The 20500-nt window shown below is 40.2% G+C and overlaps 1 protein-coding gene across 1 annotated transcript in view; it reads left to right on the top strand.

Annotated features, from left to right (window-relative positions):
* LOC149317985 (ubiquitin carboxyl-terminal hydrolase 13-like) overlaps window positions 1-20500 on the top strand; it is a 98570-nt gene that overhangs the window by 48865 nt on the left and 29205 nt on the right. The window contains 5 exon segments of the mRNA XM_089513262.1: window positions 3064-3248; window positions 12507-12601; window positions 15673-15860; window positions 17552-17623; window positions 18834-18927. Of these exon segments, the coding sequence (XP_089369388.1) occupies window positions 3064-3248; window positions 12507-12601; window positions 15673-15860; window positions 17552-17623; window positions 18834-18927 (634 nt within the window).

The following is a 20500-nucleotide window of genomic DNA, read 5'->3' as shown; positions in this document are numbered from 1 at the left end:
AATTGCAATATAATACAAAATACAAAGTAACAGTTAAAGGAGGGAGAAGTCTCGTCGTTCAGGCAGTCCCCGATGTTGCTGGGTCTGCCTGATGTCTCCCTCTGAGGCCGAGGTGACAGTTGAGGAGGGAGGGGCCTCTTTCTTCAGGCAGTCCCTGATGTTGCTGGGTCTGCCTGATGGCTCCCTCTGAGGCCGAGATGACAGTTGAGGAGGGAGGGGCCTCTTCCTTCAGGCAGTCCCCGATGTTGCTGGGTCTGCCTGATGGCTCCCTCTGAGGCCGAGATGACAGTTGAGGAGGGAGGGGCCTCTTCCTTCAGGCAGTCCCCGGTGTTGCTGGGTCTGCCTGATGTCTCCCTCTGAGGCCGAGGTGACAGTTGAGGAGGGAGGGGCCTCTTCCTTCAGGCAGTCCAAGATGTTGCTGGGTCTGCCTGATGGCTCCCTCTGAGGCCAAGATGACAGTTGAGGAGGGAGGGGCCTCTTCCTTCAGGCAGTCCCTGATGTTGCTGGGTCTGCCTGATCTCTCCCTCTGAGGCCGAGATGACAGTTGAGGAGGGAGGGGCCTCTTCCTTCAGGCAGTCCCTGATGTTGCTGGGTCTGCCTGATGGCTCCCTCTGAGGCCGAGATGACAGTTGAGGAGGGAGGGGCCTCTTCCTTCAGGCAGTCCCCGATGTTGCTGGGTCTGCCTGATGGCTCCCTCTGAGGCCGAGATGACAGTTGAGGAGGGAGGGGCCTCTTCCTTCAGGCAGTCCCCGGTGTTGCTGGGTCTGCCTGATGTCTCCCTCTGAGGCCGAGGTGACAGTTGAGGAGGGAGGGGCCTCTTCCTTCAGGCAGTCCAAGATGTTGCTGGGTCTGCCTGATGGCTCCCTCTGAGGCCAAGATGACAGTTGAGGAGGGAGGGGCCTCTTCCTTCAGGCAGTCCCTGATGTTGCTTTGTGTAGACAGAGTCTACTACATAAGATGCATCTGATTATGAAGTAAATGCAGCCTATGAAAGCTTATGCTATAACCTTCTTTCTCTCAGTTAATCTTAAAGATGCTACAATATCCTCCTGTTTTTATATGTTTGCGCTACCACACCCCTGCAGAGTGGTGGGAGACATATTTCTCCTATCTCTATGTAGAAGATGAAACACACACTTTTTGCCTGAACAGTATTTCTGTCTATTTCTTTACCTAATCGGCCTGTTTCAGTCTCTGAAGTAATCTAACTGGTAAATCAACTAAAATTGGGTAAGTCTCCAGCTTGTGATTATATCTTCCCTGACTTAGGTTGATTGGTGGGCTCCCATTCTTGCTACTGTGGTCCAAAACACATTGCAGAAATAATCCAATTTGAGACTGCTTTAACTGCCCTGACTCAGTGCTAGGGAATTATGGGAACTGTTTTGTGAGACATTTAGCTTTCTCTGTCAGTGAGCCCTGGTGCCACAATAAACTACAATTCCCAGGATTCCCTAGCACTGAGCCAGGACAGTTAAAACAGTTTCAAACTGGATTATTTCAGCAGTGTGTTTTGGACCTCTCTTCACCTATGTTGGTCATAATGCAAATATTCCTTCTGACGGGGCTTAACTGTCATTGTTCTCGTTTTTAAAAAGTGAGGGAAAGACAAGTCTTCCAATGTCTTGAGTCAGCTAGAGTAGGTATCTTGCTTTGCTTCCTTCTGTTGCTTGTTGTGTCACAAAACCATCTTGCTACTACACAGTACTGCAATAGGTAGAAGTGTGTGTATGTGTAGCACAGTTGAGGTAAGCTAAATGGTGTGACAAATGGAGAAACACGGTAGAAAGCACAATGCTGCCCTAATTTTCTCAAAGTGTTCTGGGGAACATGTGGCCTTCCAGAAGTCATTGGATGACAAGGCCTGTCATTGCTGATCAGTCAGCAAGCCAGTTGGGGCTGATGGAAGGTGAAGTCAAGCAACATATGGAGGGATACAGGTTACCTTCTCCTAATTAAGAAGAATAGCACCCCTCAGGTAACACCTCCCCACTCTAGACCTGTGGCACAGAGGTCTCCCCTCATCTAATTTGTAATTTCTCTTGGTTATTGTTAGTGCAGCAGCTATTAAGGCTCCTGCTGGCAGTTATTTACATTCTCTCAGATGCATTAACACAGCATTAATCCATTCTCTGCCCCATGCAAAGCACATCAAGGCTAATTAAATTATTCTAAAATGTACTGTGATCCATTAAGTGGTTTTTAAAACATATACTCTTTAATATACCATATTCTTGGAAGCTAGCTATTTTTTGCTTTATTTTATAGGAATATGATCCCTTTTCTGGAACAATACTGAGGAAAGAAAGACACTGTGTTTGTTGTTGTGGTTTCTGTGCATTGAACACACAAATCTGCATTATGCAAAGTCACCTTCAGAACCACCTAGATAACTGAAAAGGTCTTTATTTTATAGGAAAATTATTGTTACTGCTGTAAGAAAGAGAAATACATTGGCCTGTTACAGACAGCCAAAATAAAGCTGCTTCGAGTCACAGTGGAGGTATGGTGTTTCAATGATGCATGAGTCCAGAAGCCACACCAAAGCCACGCTCCAGTCCTTAGGGCTGGAGCGTGGCTTTGGTGCGATTTCTGGACTCTTAGGACGCATGCATCATTGAAACACCATACCTCCACTGTGACTCGAAGCAGCTTTATTTTGGCTGTCTGTAACAGGCCATTGTGTTCACATCTATCCCTTTTGTCCCAGACTTTATTATTACTGATAACCTTTCCCTTTTTGGCTTCTTTTCTAATGAAATTTAGATCGCAAGCTCTTTGAGGCCATCGTTTGTTGGTTTGTATTGTGTTTGCAGGGGCTTCCTTTTGTTTTGTTAAGAGGTATGTTCATTGACAGCGCTTCAGAAATAGTCCTTAATAAAAGCCAGCAGTTTGGGGTTCTTAAAATGTTGGAAGAAAATGTTGGTGCCCTTGATTGTTGCCAAAATATATTTTATGCCTAACCCAATCTAAGAATTTAGCAGCTGCCTGTTAATTCTGAAGCAAAGCCCGGGTTTTGCAGCCAGTGCTGGCAAATGAGCTTTGTCGGATTGTGTTTTTCAGTGGCTGGAAATGTTCAAAATGTGACTTGCGGGAGAATCTTTGGCTGAACCTTACAGATGGGTCAATCTTGTGTGGAAAGTGGTTCTTTGATGGCAGTGGAGGAAATGGACATGCGCTGGAACACTACAAAGAGATGGGTTATCCCCTAGCAGTGAAACTCGGAACAATTACTCCAGATGGTGCAGGTTAGTAAAAGCTGTGTGTTTTACTGGGCATAACATTTTTTCAACAATGTTTATTTCATTAACCAAAAAAGTCTAACAACATTTTTATTTCATTCAACATGCCTCTTAAATTGTAGTTTCAAAAGGATAGTGCATTGTTACTTACTGTTGAATTGACTTCAATTTACAGTGATCCCAATGAATGAGAAACCTTCAAGATTCCTGGTCATCAGCTGCTCTGCTCAGGTTTTGCAAACTCAGGGCTATATCTTCCTTGATGGAATCAGTCCCCCTGTAACATGGACTCCCTCTTTTCCCATTACCTTCCACTTTACCAAACATTATCATCTTTTCCAGTGAGTCATGCTGGATATGTAAAGGATATGATTTTAGATATATTCTTATGAAACTATAAGGAAGGGTCATATTGTCCGACTTGTCTCTGTCTTTCTCTACCTTGGTCCAGGGAAAGCCAGTTCTGTGGATCGAAGCAATTATTTTCAATGTTGATTGGCAAGTGGCTTTACTATCATGTTTCTAGCTCCTGCAAGCTTTTTTTGCAATTTTAAAAAGGAATGAGGATCTTTTGCAGGAGAGGGACAAGGAGGAGATAATGGATTTTAAATTATAATCCCTATAAACTGTTTTTTAAGGATAGACTCTGATTGAAAGGAATTCAACTAAGGCAACTAACAGGATTTGAGATGAGAGTACATATGTTGCAGCGAAAATGGGCGTGGGGAGGAGTGCTAGGGTTGCTATACCCCAGGAAAACCAGTGCCACTTCTTATTAAGCATGTCATGTGCACCTTTCTTATGCAATGCCGTTTACCCCCAACTTGATTCAAAATATTACTTGACATGATAACAGTTTTGGTAAATTTATATGCTTTAAATTAAATATAAATGTGTTTTTTTTTACTTTAGTTTTTCATTTGTTTTGTTTTTGTAGCAAATGTACAAGGTACATTTTTAGTGGTTTATGTTTTTAACTGCTTTTCAATTTTTGATAGTTCGTTTATATTTTTTACTGTGTATGCTGTGAATTTTTTAGCTTTGTTTGTTTTAACTATTGCAAGCAGTTTTGAGTCCCAAACTGGGAAAAGGTGGGATACAAATAAATATAATAATATAGGCAAATGTTAGTCTGTCTGACACACATGGGGACCTCAGGTTGAAAACTAGCAAGCTGCCAAGGCTTATACATTGAGCTCATGACAAAGGCAGACTTGTCACATACAGATTCATCTCCCTCTTTCTCTCTTTCACACCATACCAGTCAGAAATTCTAGGCCCTGTTTGGTCTCTGCTCCTTTTTCCCACTTTTCCAGGTCCTGTCTTGGCAGTCCAAGTTTTTGTGAGAACTCAGTAGCCTTTGTGACAACTTTGACAACATAGAGTGACGATCTTTACATTGTAGAAAGAGCAGAATATGTTTCTGCCTTGAATCCAGAATCCTCTATTGTCTCACCACCACCCGAGGGATAAATCTGCATCTCATTATCCTGCTTCATTTAGTTATTCATCTTTGTCATTTCTTTGATTTATAATAGCTGTATTTTTCAATAGAAAACCTTTCTATATTGTGATTGTATATATTTGTATGAGTATTGGCTCTTCTGAAGTTCCAGAAACCATTTTTGGTCTCCCATTGTACTGCAGAAATTGACTGTCTCATCACTTCTGATTTCTATAAGATAGCAAGGCTACCAGAAAGGGAAAAAGAAAGCAAGAGCCATCAAGGACTTATCCTTTATTGACATCTTACCTGGTAAAATCAACTAGGTTACAAGGAATGGACTTGTGTAGGACTGAATGGCTGGGTAGAGATTTGAACTTTGGGTCTCCTCCATCCAAATCCATTGTTTTGTGATTGGTGGCTGTGGACTACAAACATTGTCAGAAGATTCAGAGACCTACCAGATGGACCTCTCACTCCCCTAAGAAAGGAAAAAGGAGCATTTGTTTGACAGTGTGGGCAATGTTGTGCAAGCCCTAGGATTTTGATTCATATGGACACACAGATTTTCTTTTTTCTTTTGCAAAGCTATTGTGAGGACATGTATATCTCCTTCAAACCCATTTTAGCTCTTTGTGCAGCATTGCTATGCAGAAGTAGATTTGGTGCTTGGCTTGCTCATGCCGTGTTGTCACAGTGCTGCAAATTTAGAACAAAGGGCTTTGCAGACCCATATAGCCCAGCCGTGTTTGTCACGCAGCTCCCAAGGGCCTTGTGGTTCAGCTGGCAACTCTTTCAGGCTCCTCCCTCCATCTTTCATGCTTTTACCATAGAATTAATGCTGCGTCAGGAACAAATAAATCATCTGAACTTCTGGCAGCAGCTGAAAAGGGCAGAGTGGCCTCCGTCATTGTTAATGTTTTTTTTGCTGAGGGCATGGGGACAAAATTTATTAGAGGAAGGCAGGCTAATGAGCCTTATGTACCCATAGTGTTGCACATTTGGCATTCTGCTCTGAAAGGCTTCCATCTGGCCAGGAAGCAATGAAAAAATGTATGCCTTGAAGTCACCTGTATTTTGACCAAAGTAGGCTATTAGAAGTATAGTGTATTATACTGAGGCTACATGGAGGATTTGAGGAAGATGCTAATGATACATACATTTTTTTTTTAAAAAAAGAACTTTAGGTTATTTTTGCAAACCTTTCAAAGACATAGCCGTGTTAGTCTAGAAAATCAGTATGCAAAGGGATCTTGTAGCACCTTTGAGACTAACTGAAAGAAAGAAGCTGATAGCATGAAATTTCATAGACTTGAGCCTACTTCCTCAGATACATGTTTTTGCAAACCTTGGTAATCTTAGCAAACTTAGAACTGTAAAGGCAGGCAGTGCATCTTTGTGCATTCCCCCCTCCCCTCAAAACTCGGTGACATTAAGTTTCAACCCTACATACCTTAATGGGATCTTTCATTCTTGCTCACTTTAATGAGAAGCGTTTTAATCTTTTCTTATTGTAGCTAGATCAGGAGTAATTTAATGCCCAAATGCCTTGAATAATAAACACAAGATGAAGCAAGCTTGCAGTTGGTCTTTTGAAAGATGGTTTTATTTTTCACTGATGGAGGAAATTGGGGCATCTGTGTAGTTTGCATGGTAGTGGACCCCACCAACAACCTTATTCTGAATTCTTTTGGAGAACAGTTTTTCAAACTCCAATCTTGTGTTCCATTATTGAGGCAACCTCAAAGAGGTGTGTGTCTGTGTCTGTGTCTGCACATGCCTTCAAGCTGCCTCTTGACCTTTGGTTACCCCATGAATTTTCTAAGAGTTTCTGAGGTAAGAAATACTCAGAATTGCCATTGCCTTCATCTGAACAATAGGGTACAGCATTTGGTATTCCTTGGTGGTCTGCCATCCAAATATTAACCAGACCCAAAGTATATATGTGACAAAACGGAAATCAGTTAATTAAATTAGTACAGTTGGCCCTCTGTATCCATGCACTCTACATCCATTGATTTAGCCACCGTGTAATGCCTAAAAGCAAACCTTGATTTTGTCATTTTTATATAAGGATCACCATTTTACTACACCACTGTGTGTAATGGGATTTGAGCATGCATGTATATTGGAATCCACAGGAGCTCTTGGACCAAACCCCAGTAGACATCAAGGGCCCCCATTGTACCATACTTTTTCTTAAGGAAGTGCAAAATGATGTTTCTGTGATTCCTTCCCTTCCTTCCCCCAACTTTGACATAAATTACAAGCACAAGGACACCCAATGGAGCTTTATGGTCGAACAGAAATTTATATGCAAGTACTCTAAGATAAAGCCCAACTTTTACAAGTTAATCTTGACTATGCTTCAAAAAAGACGTGGTTTCTTAGTCTAGTTGTTGCTGTTTTGTTAATTGTGGTAAATGTTCTGGGCTCACAATTTTCTTCCTGTATTTAAAAAAATGCCCATATTTGCAGGCATTGTTTGCTTTGCTTTCTGGTCAGACATCCATTATTGGTAAAGATAGTATCCCAAGATCCATTTAAACTCACTTAGTTGAACCTAGTTACTTTTTACAGGTATTGAACTGTATTGTGACTTAACTGGAAAAACATGCAAACTCTCTGAGCTCATGTTTATAGATGGGAACAATAATACATTCTGGAAAACAGAGGCTCCCTTAATATGCCAGTAGGAGGGCACAGTATGTATCTATAAATGCCAGCTGGGTCATTCTTGCTGGACACTGGGAGATAAAATGCTAGACGTGATATGTCCTTGGCAGCAGAAATTAAAGGGGCCATTTCAGTATCAACCAAATTAACTTTTTTAATGAAGTAGACATGTTAGTCTCTTGTAGAAAAAAAAAGGAAGGGGTGGGAGGAAAAAAAGAATGTGGCAGCATCTTTAAGACTAACTGGTTTTATTTTATCATGAGTTTCATGCAAGAGGATAAATGGGCATAAATCTGGCAATATCCAAAAGCTAGTTGCAGAACATGTAGCCTTCTTGGACACACAGTAACAGATTTCCTTAAACAAAGACATTACAGAGGAAAACTAGAAAGAGAAACAGCTGAATAAAATTATATTAACAATTTCCAATGCCTTAGCAGAGGTATGAACAAAAAGAATGGCTTCCTCAGGGGAGAGAAGAACCCACACTATCTGCTGGACTTGATCCCCTTCCTCACTGCCATTCCTTTCTCCTTTTGTATCATGTCTTTTTAGATTGTAAGCCTGAGGGTAGGGAACTGTCAAATTAGCAGTCTACAAACTGCTTTGAGAGCCTCTGTGGCTGAAAAGTGGGGTATAAATACTTTAGACAGACAGACAGACAGACAGACAGACAGGCTGCATCAATAGAAGTATAGTGACAAGATCAAGGGAAGTAATAGTGCCACTCTATTCTGCTTTGGTCAGGCTGCACCTGGAATAATACTGTGTCCAGTTCTGGGCACCACAATTCAAAAGGGATGTTGAAAAACGAGTGTGTCCAAAGGAGGGCAACTAAAATGGTGAAGGGTCTGGAAACCATGTCCTATGGGAGCTGGGGATGTTTAGTCTGGAGAGGAAAAGGTTAAGAGGTGATATGATAGCCCTGTTTAAATACTTGAAGGGATGTCATAACGAGGAGGAAGCAAGCTTGTTTTTTGCTGCTCCAGAGAACAGGATCCGGAGCAATGGATGCAAGCTGCAGGAAAGAGATTCCAGCTGAACATTAGGAAGAACTTCCTGACAGTAAGGGCTGTTCGACAGGAGAACACACTCCTTCCTCAGAGATTGTGGTGGAGTCTCCTTCCTTGGAGGTCTTTAAACAGAGGCTGGATGGCTATCTTTTGGGGATGCTTTCATTGAGAGTTCCTGCATGGCAGGGGGTTGGACTGTATGGCCCTTGCGGTCTCTTCCAATTCTATGATTCTATGAAATAAGAGCCCTTGCTACTGCACATATAACAAAATGAATCTTCTGAGAGAATTTTGAACCCTGGGAAACTGACTTTTGATACACAGATTTGTTACTTTCACATGTCAGCACTGACTATTGTAAAGATCTGAAAGATGGATATCATCTTGCCAGCCCTTTGAAAAATTAGAGCAAGGGGCATGATTTGCATCTTTCTGGACCCTGTTGTATTCTTTCCCACTTCCACCATTGTACAATTGTATGCTTTATAACCTGAGGCTTTAATGGCACTCTGTACTGCATCAGAAGACGTGGGCTTATATCCATGAAAGCTCATGCTAAATAAAAACCAATAAGTCTTAAAGGTGCTGTCATATCTTTCCAACAAATCTTTCTAACAAATTTTTGCTCTTTCAAATGCTGATTAAAGAAGAAAAAACCCCTGATATTGCAGTACAGAACTTTAGAGTTCCAAAATTACAGGATAGGATGATATCCGCTAATAAAATTCCTGTGTGCTTCTCCTCCACCACCAAACAGGCCCATGAAACAACCTAGCAGCAATAGTACCTGGATATAAAATATCAATGGAAATCTAAAATTTGGATAATTTTAAGTTTCATTGTTGCACAGACCTTCTGAGGAAGACCATTTATATTAATTTTCTTTAAAGAAAGAGGATGGGAATCTTAAAAATATCATCTGTAATGACATTATCATTAACAGATGACAGTATGTTCATTATCAGTAGGAAATGAAGAGATGACTTGCCCAGAGGCACACACTGAATTTTGAAAACAGATAATCCAGACTGAAGTGCTGCTTTCTTCTCTTACTCTCATTCACACTTGCAGTCTTGTTTGACTTGTGTTCTGTCCTAAAGCATTTAATATTATGTCCAGTATCCAGGTATTTTCCAGGTATTGCACACTGAACAGGAAAACCAAGTGCAGTTTAAATCTGTATCAGTGACATTTCATAGTTTGGTGCAAAATAAGATTGTTAGAGGTCAGTAAAATCTCTAGCCCGGCAGCCTGCTGCAGGGGATAGTTAAATAAACATAGACAAACAGAACTTAACAGATCGGTTTCATGCAGGAGAATGCTTATGCTAGCGCAGTGATGGCAAACCTTTTAGAGACCAAGTGCCTAAACTGCAACCCAAAACCTACTTATTTATCACAAAGTGCCATGTTCCTTTGGCTTTGTAATAATGAACTCTGGCCATCACTGTGCTAGCGTGATGATGACTAGATGAAGTGACTTGGATTTTAACTTGCTTTTCCATTCACAAGGGGTGGGAGTCTACCAATTACATGCGCTACCCATCCTTGAATTATGCCACATCATCCCCCAAATTCTCCTGATCCATAGGAGTAGATTTCTGGGGAAATGGAGGTATAGAGGGAAAGGTGAGGCAGCAAAGTCCAGTTTCATAAATGTGGAAGGAGAGCTGAGACCCAAGCCCACAATACAGCGACTAAGACCCTGCACCAACAGACATAAACTCTGTTACATATCCCAGCACGGTGTAAGGCTAGGCGGTTGGTAACACTTGGTAGGGTTTCTCTGTAGAAGCATCCCAGTTTTGGAACTCCCTTCTGAGGGAGGACAGGCAGGTTCAACCCTTCTAAGTTTTGGATGGGCAGTGAAGACTATATGGTTTTGCATGGCCTTTGTCTCTTAAAAATTGAGTGTCAGTTCTGGGTGTTTTAAAATTGTTTGCCTGTTTCTAGAAATGTTTTAAAATTTGGACTGCTTTAATGAGTTTTCAGTCATTTAATTTAAAAATGCATTAACATTTTGCATTGCTTTGGAGCACCAGATGGGTTGAGAGGTGGCAATGAAAAGAACGGTATAAGATTCTTAAAGAGTTGCATAACAAAAGTGGTAGCAACAACAAAGACAACAGTGGTTACTCATTGAATTTTACAACAGAACAGGGACTTTAAACTTATGTCTGCCTGAACCAAGCTCAGTAATGTAAGCATAATATATGCTAGTTCTCCAGTATATGAACCAGGTCCCAATTAAGGTGTACAGGGCTTCTGACTTGAGTTGTAGATGATGCAGGAGAGGCTGTGTGCATTGTGTTTCCTGTTGCCCATGAACAGAAACTTCTTGTGTCTCTTTGTTTTAGAAACCCAAAGAAATGCTCACAAATGTTTTCAGCATTTGGATTAAATTCCAAAGAGAACATGTAAAAAAACAAACAGTTTTTAAAAAATATTGTATTGTCTAATTTATTGAGAGGCCCTGGTAAGTGCCTTTCCATAAGGGGGAGAAGGTTTATGCAGGGAGGGGTTTTTTTGGCACTACCTCCCTCTTTTTTTTCTTCTAAAGAGAGGAATATGAAAGCATTCATTTAGAACAGAAGAACCATGCTGGATCACACGAAAGGCCCATCTAGTCCAATATTTTGTTTTCATGGTAGCCAAATCAGTTGGCTTCCATCTTGTGCCCCAAAGTAACTGTTACACAGAGGTATTATTGCTGGATGATGTTGATGGAGCCATCCTCCACGAATTATCCTGTGCCCTTTTGAAGCCTTCTAATCCAACACCTATCATTATATTTATGAATTCTCTAGTTTAAGTATAAATTGCATGAAAAGGTACTTTTTTCTTTTCAGTCCTGAATCTCCCAGAATTTAGTTTCGGTGGAAGAGTCAGGTTCTAGTATAATAAGAGAATCGACTTTTTCCATACTGTGCCTAATTTTGTAGTCTTCTATTATGCTTTCCCTGACCAAACAGCCCCAAACAGATAATTCTTGGTTTCCAGCTCTACAGTATCCTCCCTTTTAAGTGTTGATAGTCCGTCTCCAGAAGATCTGTATCCCGTCCCTTCCTACCCACCAGACTTCCTTGACATACCTATTTTCCGACCTGAGACTTCTGCTCATTCCAGTGACCCTTGGGACACTAATAAAATTCACTAGCATAAGGCTTGGGCGATACCTGATTTTAATGCGGTGGTGTGAGTGAAAAAGAAAACCCTCTTATTGGAAATCTTTGTTCCCGTGTATTTATTCAAAGCAACAAAAACACATGTAATTAATTTTCAGAATAAAAGTATACATGGTGGTGTACCTTCAAGTCATTTCTGGCTTACGGCAACCCTAAGACAATGGGGTTTTCTTGAAAATGTTTGTTTAGAGTGTGTTTGCCTTCCTCTGAGGCAAGTGGTTTCCATGGCAGTCCAACACTGAAACTTCTACACCACACTGGCTCAAAGCCTCATGTAACTATATGGAAGGAAAGGGGTCCCGTATGGGAGAAGAGCTGAGAGAAAATTGAATGAATGAGTGAATGAATGAATAAAAGTACTAATAGAAAGACAGCTAGAGCATAGATGGAAAATCAGAGAGTACACAAGTTTATTCTACTCTATGGCAGTATTCTTGTTCAGCGCTCAAACTATTATGCCACAATGGTGCATTCTCCATCTCTGATCCCTCTCCTAGTTTTAAAGCTCGGCATTGCACGACTTGAACTGAAATTTTCTGTGTGGGGAACACATGCACTATTGAGGTTTCTTTCTTCCAGCCCTTTCTTCCAGCCCTTCAGAATCTGCAACCATGAGGGCAAGGACAGCAGTATGGCTCCATCCTTCCCATTTGCTTTTGATCCAGTATGGGAAAGGTGGGATGAAGCCATGGAAAAGTAGTTGTCTTCACCACTGTTAGAATATCTAAAGGAGGTTGCCAGTGGAGGCTTTGTAGTCTGGAGAACTTAGTAGTGAATAAATTGTACTGAATTGCTATATTTACTTAAAATATAATTTATAGGCATGTGCAGCAAAATTATTATATTTTACACTGTTATGGAAGTGGCAAAGTTTGAGAGTATGTTGGTTTAAATAATATTGCTATATAACATTCTTTAGTGAATTGTCCCTTTTCTTATTTCTGCAGATGTTTATTCCTTTGATGAAGAGGAGGCAGTTTTGGACCCACACATAGCCAAACATTTAGCACATTTTGGAATTGATATGCTACAAATGCATGTAGTAAGTGACTTGCCTTTTATTTGGAATCTCTCTTGAGCAGTCTTAGAAAAGAGGAAAATTAATGTCCATGGGAAATTGCACTTTTTATTTGCTGAGAATATGTAACCGTGGGTATGTATTTTAATGGTATACAATTTATTCTTCACATTATGTTCTCTTACTACAAGACATTCAATATTATAATAAGACAGCAGCAGAAGGAATTAAATGAGGCTTTAAGCATTTACAGTGTATGTATAATTGGGAAGGAGGATTATGGCCACCATTCTGTCCAGTTCAGAAGTTCAAGCTGTATAGTCATATTTTGCCATATTTGGATCTCTGGAGATTGGTCTTTTCATGCATAGGCCTTAAGTAGACAGTTAATTCCATATGTAAATGCTGGTCTAATCTGGGTGTGAAGTGACTGCATGAGGCAGATGACAACACACACAGGCATGTCTGGAACAGCCCACTAGATATAGAATGAGTTGGAATAAATAAAACATATTTTAAATAGTGTAGATCACACAACAGTGTTATATCTGAAATAGCAAGATTTTAGCGTATGACTATACGATGCTCTCAAACAAAAAAGGTGAAGCTGTAGTCCTGATGAAATATTATGAACAGGATCCAAACTGCTATTTCTCAAGGAACTGCACCCGTTCCTTTAGAAGCTAGATCTGGCCACGGTGGTACATGCCTTGGTTACATCCCGTTTGGACTACTGTAATGGGCTCTACATAGGACTACCTTTGAAAAGTGTTCGGAAAATTCAACTGGTTCAAAGAGCTGCTGCCAGGCTGTTAACAGGGGCAGGTTACAGAGACCATACAACTCCCCTGTTGAAACAGTTTCATTGGCTTCCAGTTTGTTTCCGGGCACAATTCAAGGTACTGGTTATAACCTACAAAGCCCAACATGGCTCAGGTCCACACTATATGGCAGACTGTTTCTCCTGGTATGAACCTGCCCAAGCTCTGAGATCATCTGGAGAAGCCCTTCTCTCCATCCCAACACCTTCACAAACACGGTTGGTGGGGACACGAGAGAGGGACTTCTTGGTGGCTGCCCTTAGACTCTGGAACTCCCTGCCCAGGGAGATAAGAATGGCTCCCTCCTTGATGGCTTTCCGCCGGCAGGTGAAGACCTACCTGTTCAAACAGGCATTTAAGGAATTACTATAAGGACAGGCTGGAATGTTGGACTAGTTTAATCATTCTTTTTAATGTACATCATTTATTTGTTTATTTTTTAAAATGTTTTTTAATTGTACTTTTTGTTTCTTTCTTTGTTTGTTTTTTAATGCTGTGAAGCCGCTCTGAGTCCCAGTCCTGGGAAAAGAGTGGGATATAAATAAACAAATATAAATATAAATAAATATTTCAGATCTGCCAAAGAGCTTTGAGAATGATTAATAATAATAATAATAGTAATAGTAATATATTTTTTATTTTGAAAAGAAGATCCTTGTTGCTAAGTGTTTTTGAAATTCCCTTCTATTTTGGAAGGAGCTTTTTTTGGCATGGCAAGGTATCAGAGCTAGTGTGATGCAGGGATTTTAGTATTGGACTAGAACTCGAGGAAACCAGGGCTCAGATCTCTGCACGATGGGCAACTCACATTCTCTCAGCTACAGAGGAAGACAGTGGCAAACTGCCTCTGAATAAATTTTGCCAGTACCGTGATAGAGTCACGAGTAGTCACAGTCAACCTGAAGGCACATTACAACAGCTGCAGTTTTGATTTTGAAGTCCAAAATCCTCATCAACATGTAGAATAAGCAGTGTGGTTCCTTGGACCACAACTGTTCAGAGCATAGCCACATAAGGACTTATTAACTCCTATTTTCCATTTTTTCCTACCTCATGTGGCCTTCCCATGTGTTTGCCAGAGTGTTTGTGTGTGTGTGGAGATATAGGAGGGGGCACTAATTCATCTCTAAACTAATCATTGCAGGAGGACAGACAGAATGTAGCAAGAAAAATGAAAACATCAGGCTCTGCTCAGCACAGAAAAAAAACGTGAACCAGCCATTGTACATGTTCATAATGAATAGATGGCATGGCATCATTGTTATTTAAAACTTCTTATATGGTTATTAGTAATAATTAATACAAATAAGGCAAAGCTAGACATGATCTGTGATTAGGATTCTTTGTATCTTTTTCTTTACTTAAAACAGATGTGGCCAACTGAGGTCTGATGTTGTGACGTATAACTCCTGTCATCCATAGCCAGCAAAACCTATGTTGAGGAGCTGTTAGAATTGTCCACTGAATCAATCAGTCAGCCAGTCTATCTGGAAAGCCACCATTGCCAAATTGCCAAACTCTTAAGTTAAAAGCAGCTGCAGTTCCCCTGGAATTGGATCAGGATTATGGCATTTAGGAATGGGGGTGTAACTTGTTTAACTCCACCTCTCTAGATTTATTATAATTCATTGCTTCTCTACCATTTATTTTTCTAAGCCAGAGCAGAATTTCAGTATATCAATATGATTCACTTCAAGTGTCTAAAGTACTCTATATACAGTTTTCCCAGTCACTGATAACCAAAGACAGTAGTCATTCCCTTCTTGTGAATGTGAGACTTAGGTTGAGAGATAATGAGTTGCTCAAGGCCACCTAATTAGTTCCTGATTCACAAAAGTGAGAGCTGGAAAATATAGCTGATTCATAACTTAGTTTCTTAGCCATCTCTTAACAGTGATGAAATACGATGGGGCTTTTGCTCAAAAACATTTACTGCCAGCTTTTGTTAACTTCCTGCCGAGGAACTAGGAACTCCTTGTGGAGATAATGGTGACACCCTGTGCTAGGGCTGTAAAGTGTGATTAAGCTTTGAGCATCATTTGTTTATTACAGTTGCTTGGATAATTCAGCAGGGGGAGACATGATTACATTTTTGGTTTGGCAAATTGAAAATATCTGCCTTTTATGCTCAAGGGTGAGTGTTTCTTTTGGAAATCCCACCAACATCAGACAAAATTTCATTTTCTTTTTAAGTGTCCTTGTTTTTTTTTTTTTTTGGTTCTTAGAATGTATCCTTGTAAAATGCTGCTGCTTTAAAGTCTCTCTTTCATTCAGATAGAAAATGGCCTGAGAGATAATGATATAAAACCCAGAGTCTCTGAATGGGAAGTGATTCAAGAATCTGGCATGAAGCTAAAGCCAATGTATGGTCCGGGATACACTGGCATGAAAAACCTGGGCAACAGCTGCTATGTCAACAGTGTCCTGCAGGCCCTTTTCAGCATCCCTGAATTTCAGAGAGCGTAAGTTGTTCCAGGGGAGTTTTGTAGCAACTAAGTTGCTGCCAAGCCTTTGCTTAAATGGACCTTGTAGCTGCCAACCTATGTGAGGGCAAAGTGATATTTAAATTCTAAACTCTTCAGTTATGAGCAGCATTTAGATTTCTTTCTTTCAGAAAATTTGCTGCTAAGATGGCATTTGCACATTGCATGGTGTCAAAATTATCCCTTGGAAATGTTGGCCGACATTCTGTTCAATATTTATGAAACTGTAAGATGTACTTACAGTCTTTTAACTTTTGGGCTTTATATTTTTGATAATTAATGATTAAACATGGTCTGACTGGGAGAAAGCTGCTCAGCACCTCAGAAACCCTTCATTTGGGGTGCTGCCTACTGTAAGAGAGAGGGGTTTTTTTACGGGTGGCACTGGCGAAAAATAGTGGTGACAACTGAATTCTGTTGTAGCTATGTATGACAGTGTAGGATTTTTTCCATTGTTCTTTTGGACTACAGCAGGTATAGAACTAAAGAGTAATTTTCCACATTCCTCTCAAATGCCAGTCTTTATATTCATTAGGAATTTGATGCTAATTTGGACTTCTTGACAAACATTTGTTTTTGTTTTGCATTCTGTTGCATTCTCACTTTACACTTTTTCAGTTTTAACCGAAAAGCATAATGTGTGAAGTGACACTAATAGGCACAGGTTCAGCCAATATTTACAAATATTTGAAGCAGCCTCCCTTCTAAACATGCTCTGATTTTTAAAGGACCCTTCCTCCTCCCTCTGCTCCACAGACCTACACCACCCATCTCTTCAGTTGATGAGCATACTGGGTTTCTCAGGTGCAGCAGTATGAACCCCTGAGAATCCCAGGGTGCATATTAAAAGGTATATTTTAATCCCCTCCCACTGTCATTTTATTCTTTTCACAAGGCATATGTAGCTATTCCCAAGAACTTGCTGATTTTAATTCCTAAGGAAGTCTATATGTGACCAAGCTGTCCTTAAAATAATCTGGTATTGAGCCACTTTGAGTTTTAAAGGACTTGTTTTGGATGATTTGTGGTAGATCATCCTGTCCAGTCTTTAAGATTTGTAACAGGAATTAGAGCACTTCACTTGTGTCCCATGATTGGGATGTGGAAGATGGCCTTCTTATCTGTGTTCCCCTGGATGTGATATCTTTACCTTTGAGGCCCAAATGCTGCTGACATTGTCATTACTTCCCTGTTAAAGCGTGACTGTTTTCCCAAGTTTATGGAGCCCAGTTAGTCATTGCTTTGTTTCAAGCATAGGTAGACTTAGGTTCAAACAGTGAGATGCCCCCTTCAGACCATGAACCAAACATTGCAGTTCATTTAAGTTCTTCTTTAGGAGAAGAGCTAAAATGGTAATATAACCCCTGATCTGCTAGTCCTTTTACACCAGATGGAGCAGCTTGTCCGTGCTAAAACATTATCTGTTCTAGTTTGCTGATTATAGAAAATGAACTCCTTCCAAGATTGACTAAAGTAAATCTCTATGATCAGGGCAGAATTGTGTTCTTTTATTTGTTATGCCATATGCAAGAGAAAAGTAACTTCTGTATATTTCGAGATGGTATATTCACAAGATATCCTCTCTTGTAGCAAAAGATGCCAACAGAAAATAATCTGTAATCTCTGAATATTTCTTCTCTTCCTTCCCCTTTTCTATTCTTCTTGAATAGGTATGTGGGAAATCTTCCAAGAATATTTGATTACTCGCCTATGGACCCAACACAAGATTTCAACACACAGATGTAAGTGACCAGTTTGTATCAAGCAGGAAACAGCTCAGATTTTCCTGGACTCTGTATACCTCCCATATTGTTTGCCTTCTTTATTTTGCTATCCCTTATGATGTACCTAACCAAAATTGGGGTTTTGGCATTACTTGAGGGAAGTGAACCAGTTATTTTTCAATCTTTTTCTCAATTACAGATTTCCTTTTGAAATTAGTTTCCTGGAAAATTTGTAGTGACAGTTATTCTTAGATGTCTGACCTGATGTCTTTGATTATATGTCTATGTAGATGGAACAGATCATTTCCTGACCTTTGGGTAGTAATTGTGTAATCTCATTACTTTGATTTTAGTAATATTTTGAAATCACAATATACTGTATGCTTATGAATGTTTGGTAGTACTTGGTTTCTTTGGTTATTATGCATAGCAATTGAATTTGACTGAAGTTTGGAAGTCATATGTTATAAATTATGCTGACAAGAAAATTTGCAAACATTCCTTAATTTGTATTTGAAGCCACTACAGGAAGTATGTGCTGACACACATCCTATGGAGTTGCTGTGTCTTAATGATTTCCAAAATCAAAAATGCTTTCCAGGGACTACCACTTTGAGTAGTATTGGTACAATGCATGCTTATACCGTAAGTCAGAAAAATAAAATATATTAAGACAGAAAATGGGAAGATTGGGAAGTAAGGAGTTATTAGGATAGGAATGCAGGGTTTAGGAGAACTATTCACACTTCTCTGGCTCCTTGTATCAAATAGCAGTTGTTGGTAATTGTAATTGTAGTTGTAGGGCAGTGTTTTGCTCAGCTGTGGTTCCTAGCAGTTGCTGTGTAAATACAAAAACAGTCATTTTTTTTGCAATGAAGATTTTGTCAGTGATAAACAACATACAACTCTTTATAAAGGATGAACATACAAGTCATGACATAGAACTGGATTACTTGCAGAAAAGTTTGTAGCAATCCTAGGTATATAGTAAACACATTGTTGCAAAGATAGGTATATAGTTGCTCTTCCCACACAGCTAGTGTTGTGATGTTCTTGAAGTATAGTGGTGAGGAGGAATGTCCAGTTGTGTGTTCGTGAAGTGTATTAGCAGACAGGGCAGTTTAATCTTAACTTCAACCTTTTTGCTTTTTCTCCCTTCTCTGTACCTAGTGGGCAATGCTTTGTCTGCTTTCTCTTTCTGTCCCTACCCCCTCACCCTTTACTACAGGGCTAAATTGGGACATGGTCTACTTTCAGGCCAATATTCTAAACCACCAACAAAATCTGAGCTCATTGAACAGGTGATGAAAGAAGAACAGAAGGTATTTGACCCAGCTTTTGCATCCTGAGAACTAGGTGGAGGTAGTGCTCTGAGACAAAGGAATGAGTTTGAAGGAATGTGAATGACATTTTTTCAACCGGACACCTGATTCTTGAAAATTGAAACCATTGTGAACTTGTTGGTATGTTTTGAAAAAGTGTGAAATGAGTCTCAGAATGTCAATAAAGGTATCTCTGTCTTTAGTCTTCCTTGAGTACAGCTGGCTAGTATATGCCTAGCTCCGACGTATTCTGAGCTTGTTTTAAACTAGGGGTAGGAGTTCTGCTGTCCTATGTATGTTGTTGCACTTCACTTTTTTTATAATCTCACTGTTGGCTACGTTCACCATCACATCATCCTGAACACACTGAACTGTGTCTGTTTTTGAAGGTTAAGCAGGTTTGAGCCTAGTTAGGATTTGATGGAGACTGTCAGGGAATACTAGGGATCTAAGAAAAAAAATGCTGCCTGAAACTGTGGAGACCCACTGCCAGTCAGGTGGATAGTATTAGGCTAGACAGACCAATGGTTAGCCTTGGTGTCTGCCAGCTCCCTATGTTCCTAGGACTGATGCATGTTGCTCTCTGATAACATTGGAAAAACCACAGGTTGACCCCACCTGAGTTAGTCCTCAGGGCCCCCAAGACATAGCTGTTTTTACCACCATGAAAAGAAGCAGTATATCTTTGATTACCAGATGTCAAAGACAAATGACACATTATTGATCTTTGCCTTGCTCTGCTAATTTGTTTTCTAAGGGCATTTGGTGAGTCACTGTTGGAAAAAACAGCTTGGAAACATTACTTTTTGGACTGAAGTTCCCGAATGCCCAGTCAGCATGGTTGTTGGCCATGGTGGCTGGAGAATTTCTTGAGATGGAATCGAAAGGTAACACTCTATAGAGGTCAGAAAAGTAGTGTTGGACTAGGTGGATTCTATACAATTTTCTTTTGTTACTGTAATTCTGCTGTTGAGCTTTTGTTTCTGTGTTTTTAGCTCTGTCGGCTATGCCTGCTGGGATTTATACTCCAATAGTATCTGAAGGGCAGCATAATTCCCATATCTGTTTTAAACTAATTTGGATCACTCTTTCCTTTTTGTTATCAGGTACATATTATGTTAACACACAGGGCCTTAAATATACAGTACGACTCCCATATCTGCAAGACTGTTACCTGTGGTTTCACTTCCCCACGTCTGAAAAAACATGCTCTTTCTAGACATTTTGTAGGCCCTCCAGCATGATTCGATGGTATGCTTTTGGCAGAAGTAATTCATAATAGGGTTCACTATTATGTGTGGTTCTGCGTTTCCACACTAAGTTTGGGAACATATCCCCTGTAGCTATGGGGGTCATACTGTAATTCAAGATTTTTTTTAGCATGCGTGAGCAAGTGTGGCAAGCATGGGGCCTTTTTCCCTGCCCCATAAGCCACTCTTAATATGATTGGCAATGACAATGTAGTTTCTGGTTCTGGGAATCAGTTGAAGTATGGGCAGTTCCCATGGATTATTGGGTAAAGTGGTGCTGTGGAAGTCAAACCACCATGCTTTTGTGGCAATTTGAATACTTT

The sequence above is a fragment of the Sceloporus occidentalis genome, unplaced genomic scaffold (assembly GCF_023333645.1).
Source record: "Sceloporus occidentalis isolate IW3139 unplaced genomic scaffold, rSceOcc1.0.p SCAF_2, whole genome shotgun sequence".
In the NCBI taxonomy this organism is placed as follows: Eukaryota; Metazoa; Chordata; class Lepidosauria; order Squamata; family Phrynosomatidae; genus Sceloporus; species Sceloporus occidentalis.
The sequence above is the reverse complement of the archived record's forward strand: the minus strand, read 5'-3'. Positions and strand labels throughout refer to the sequence as shown.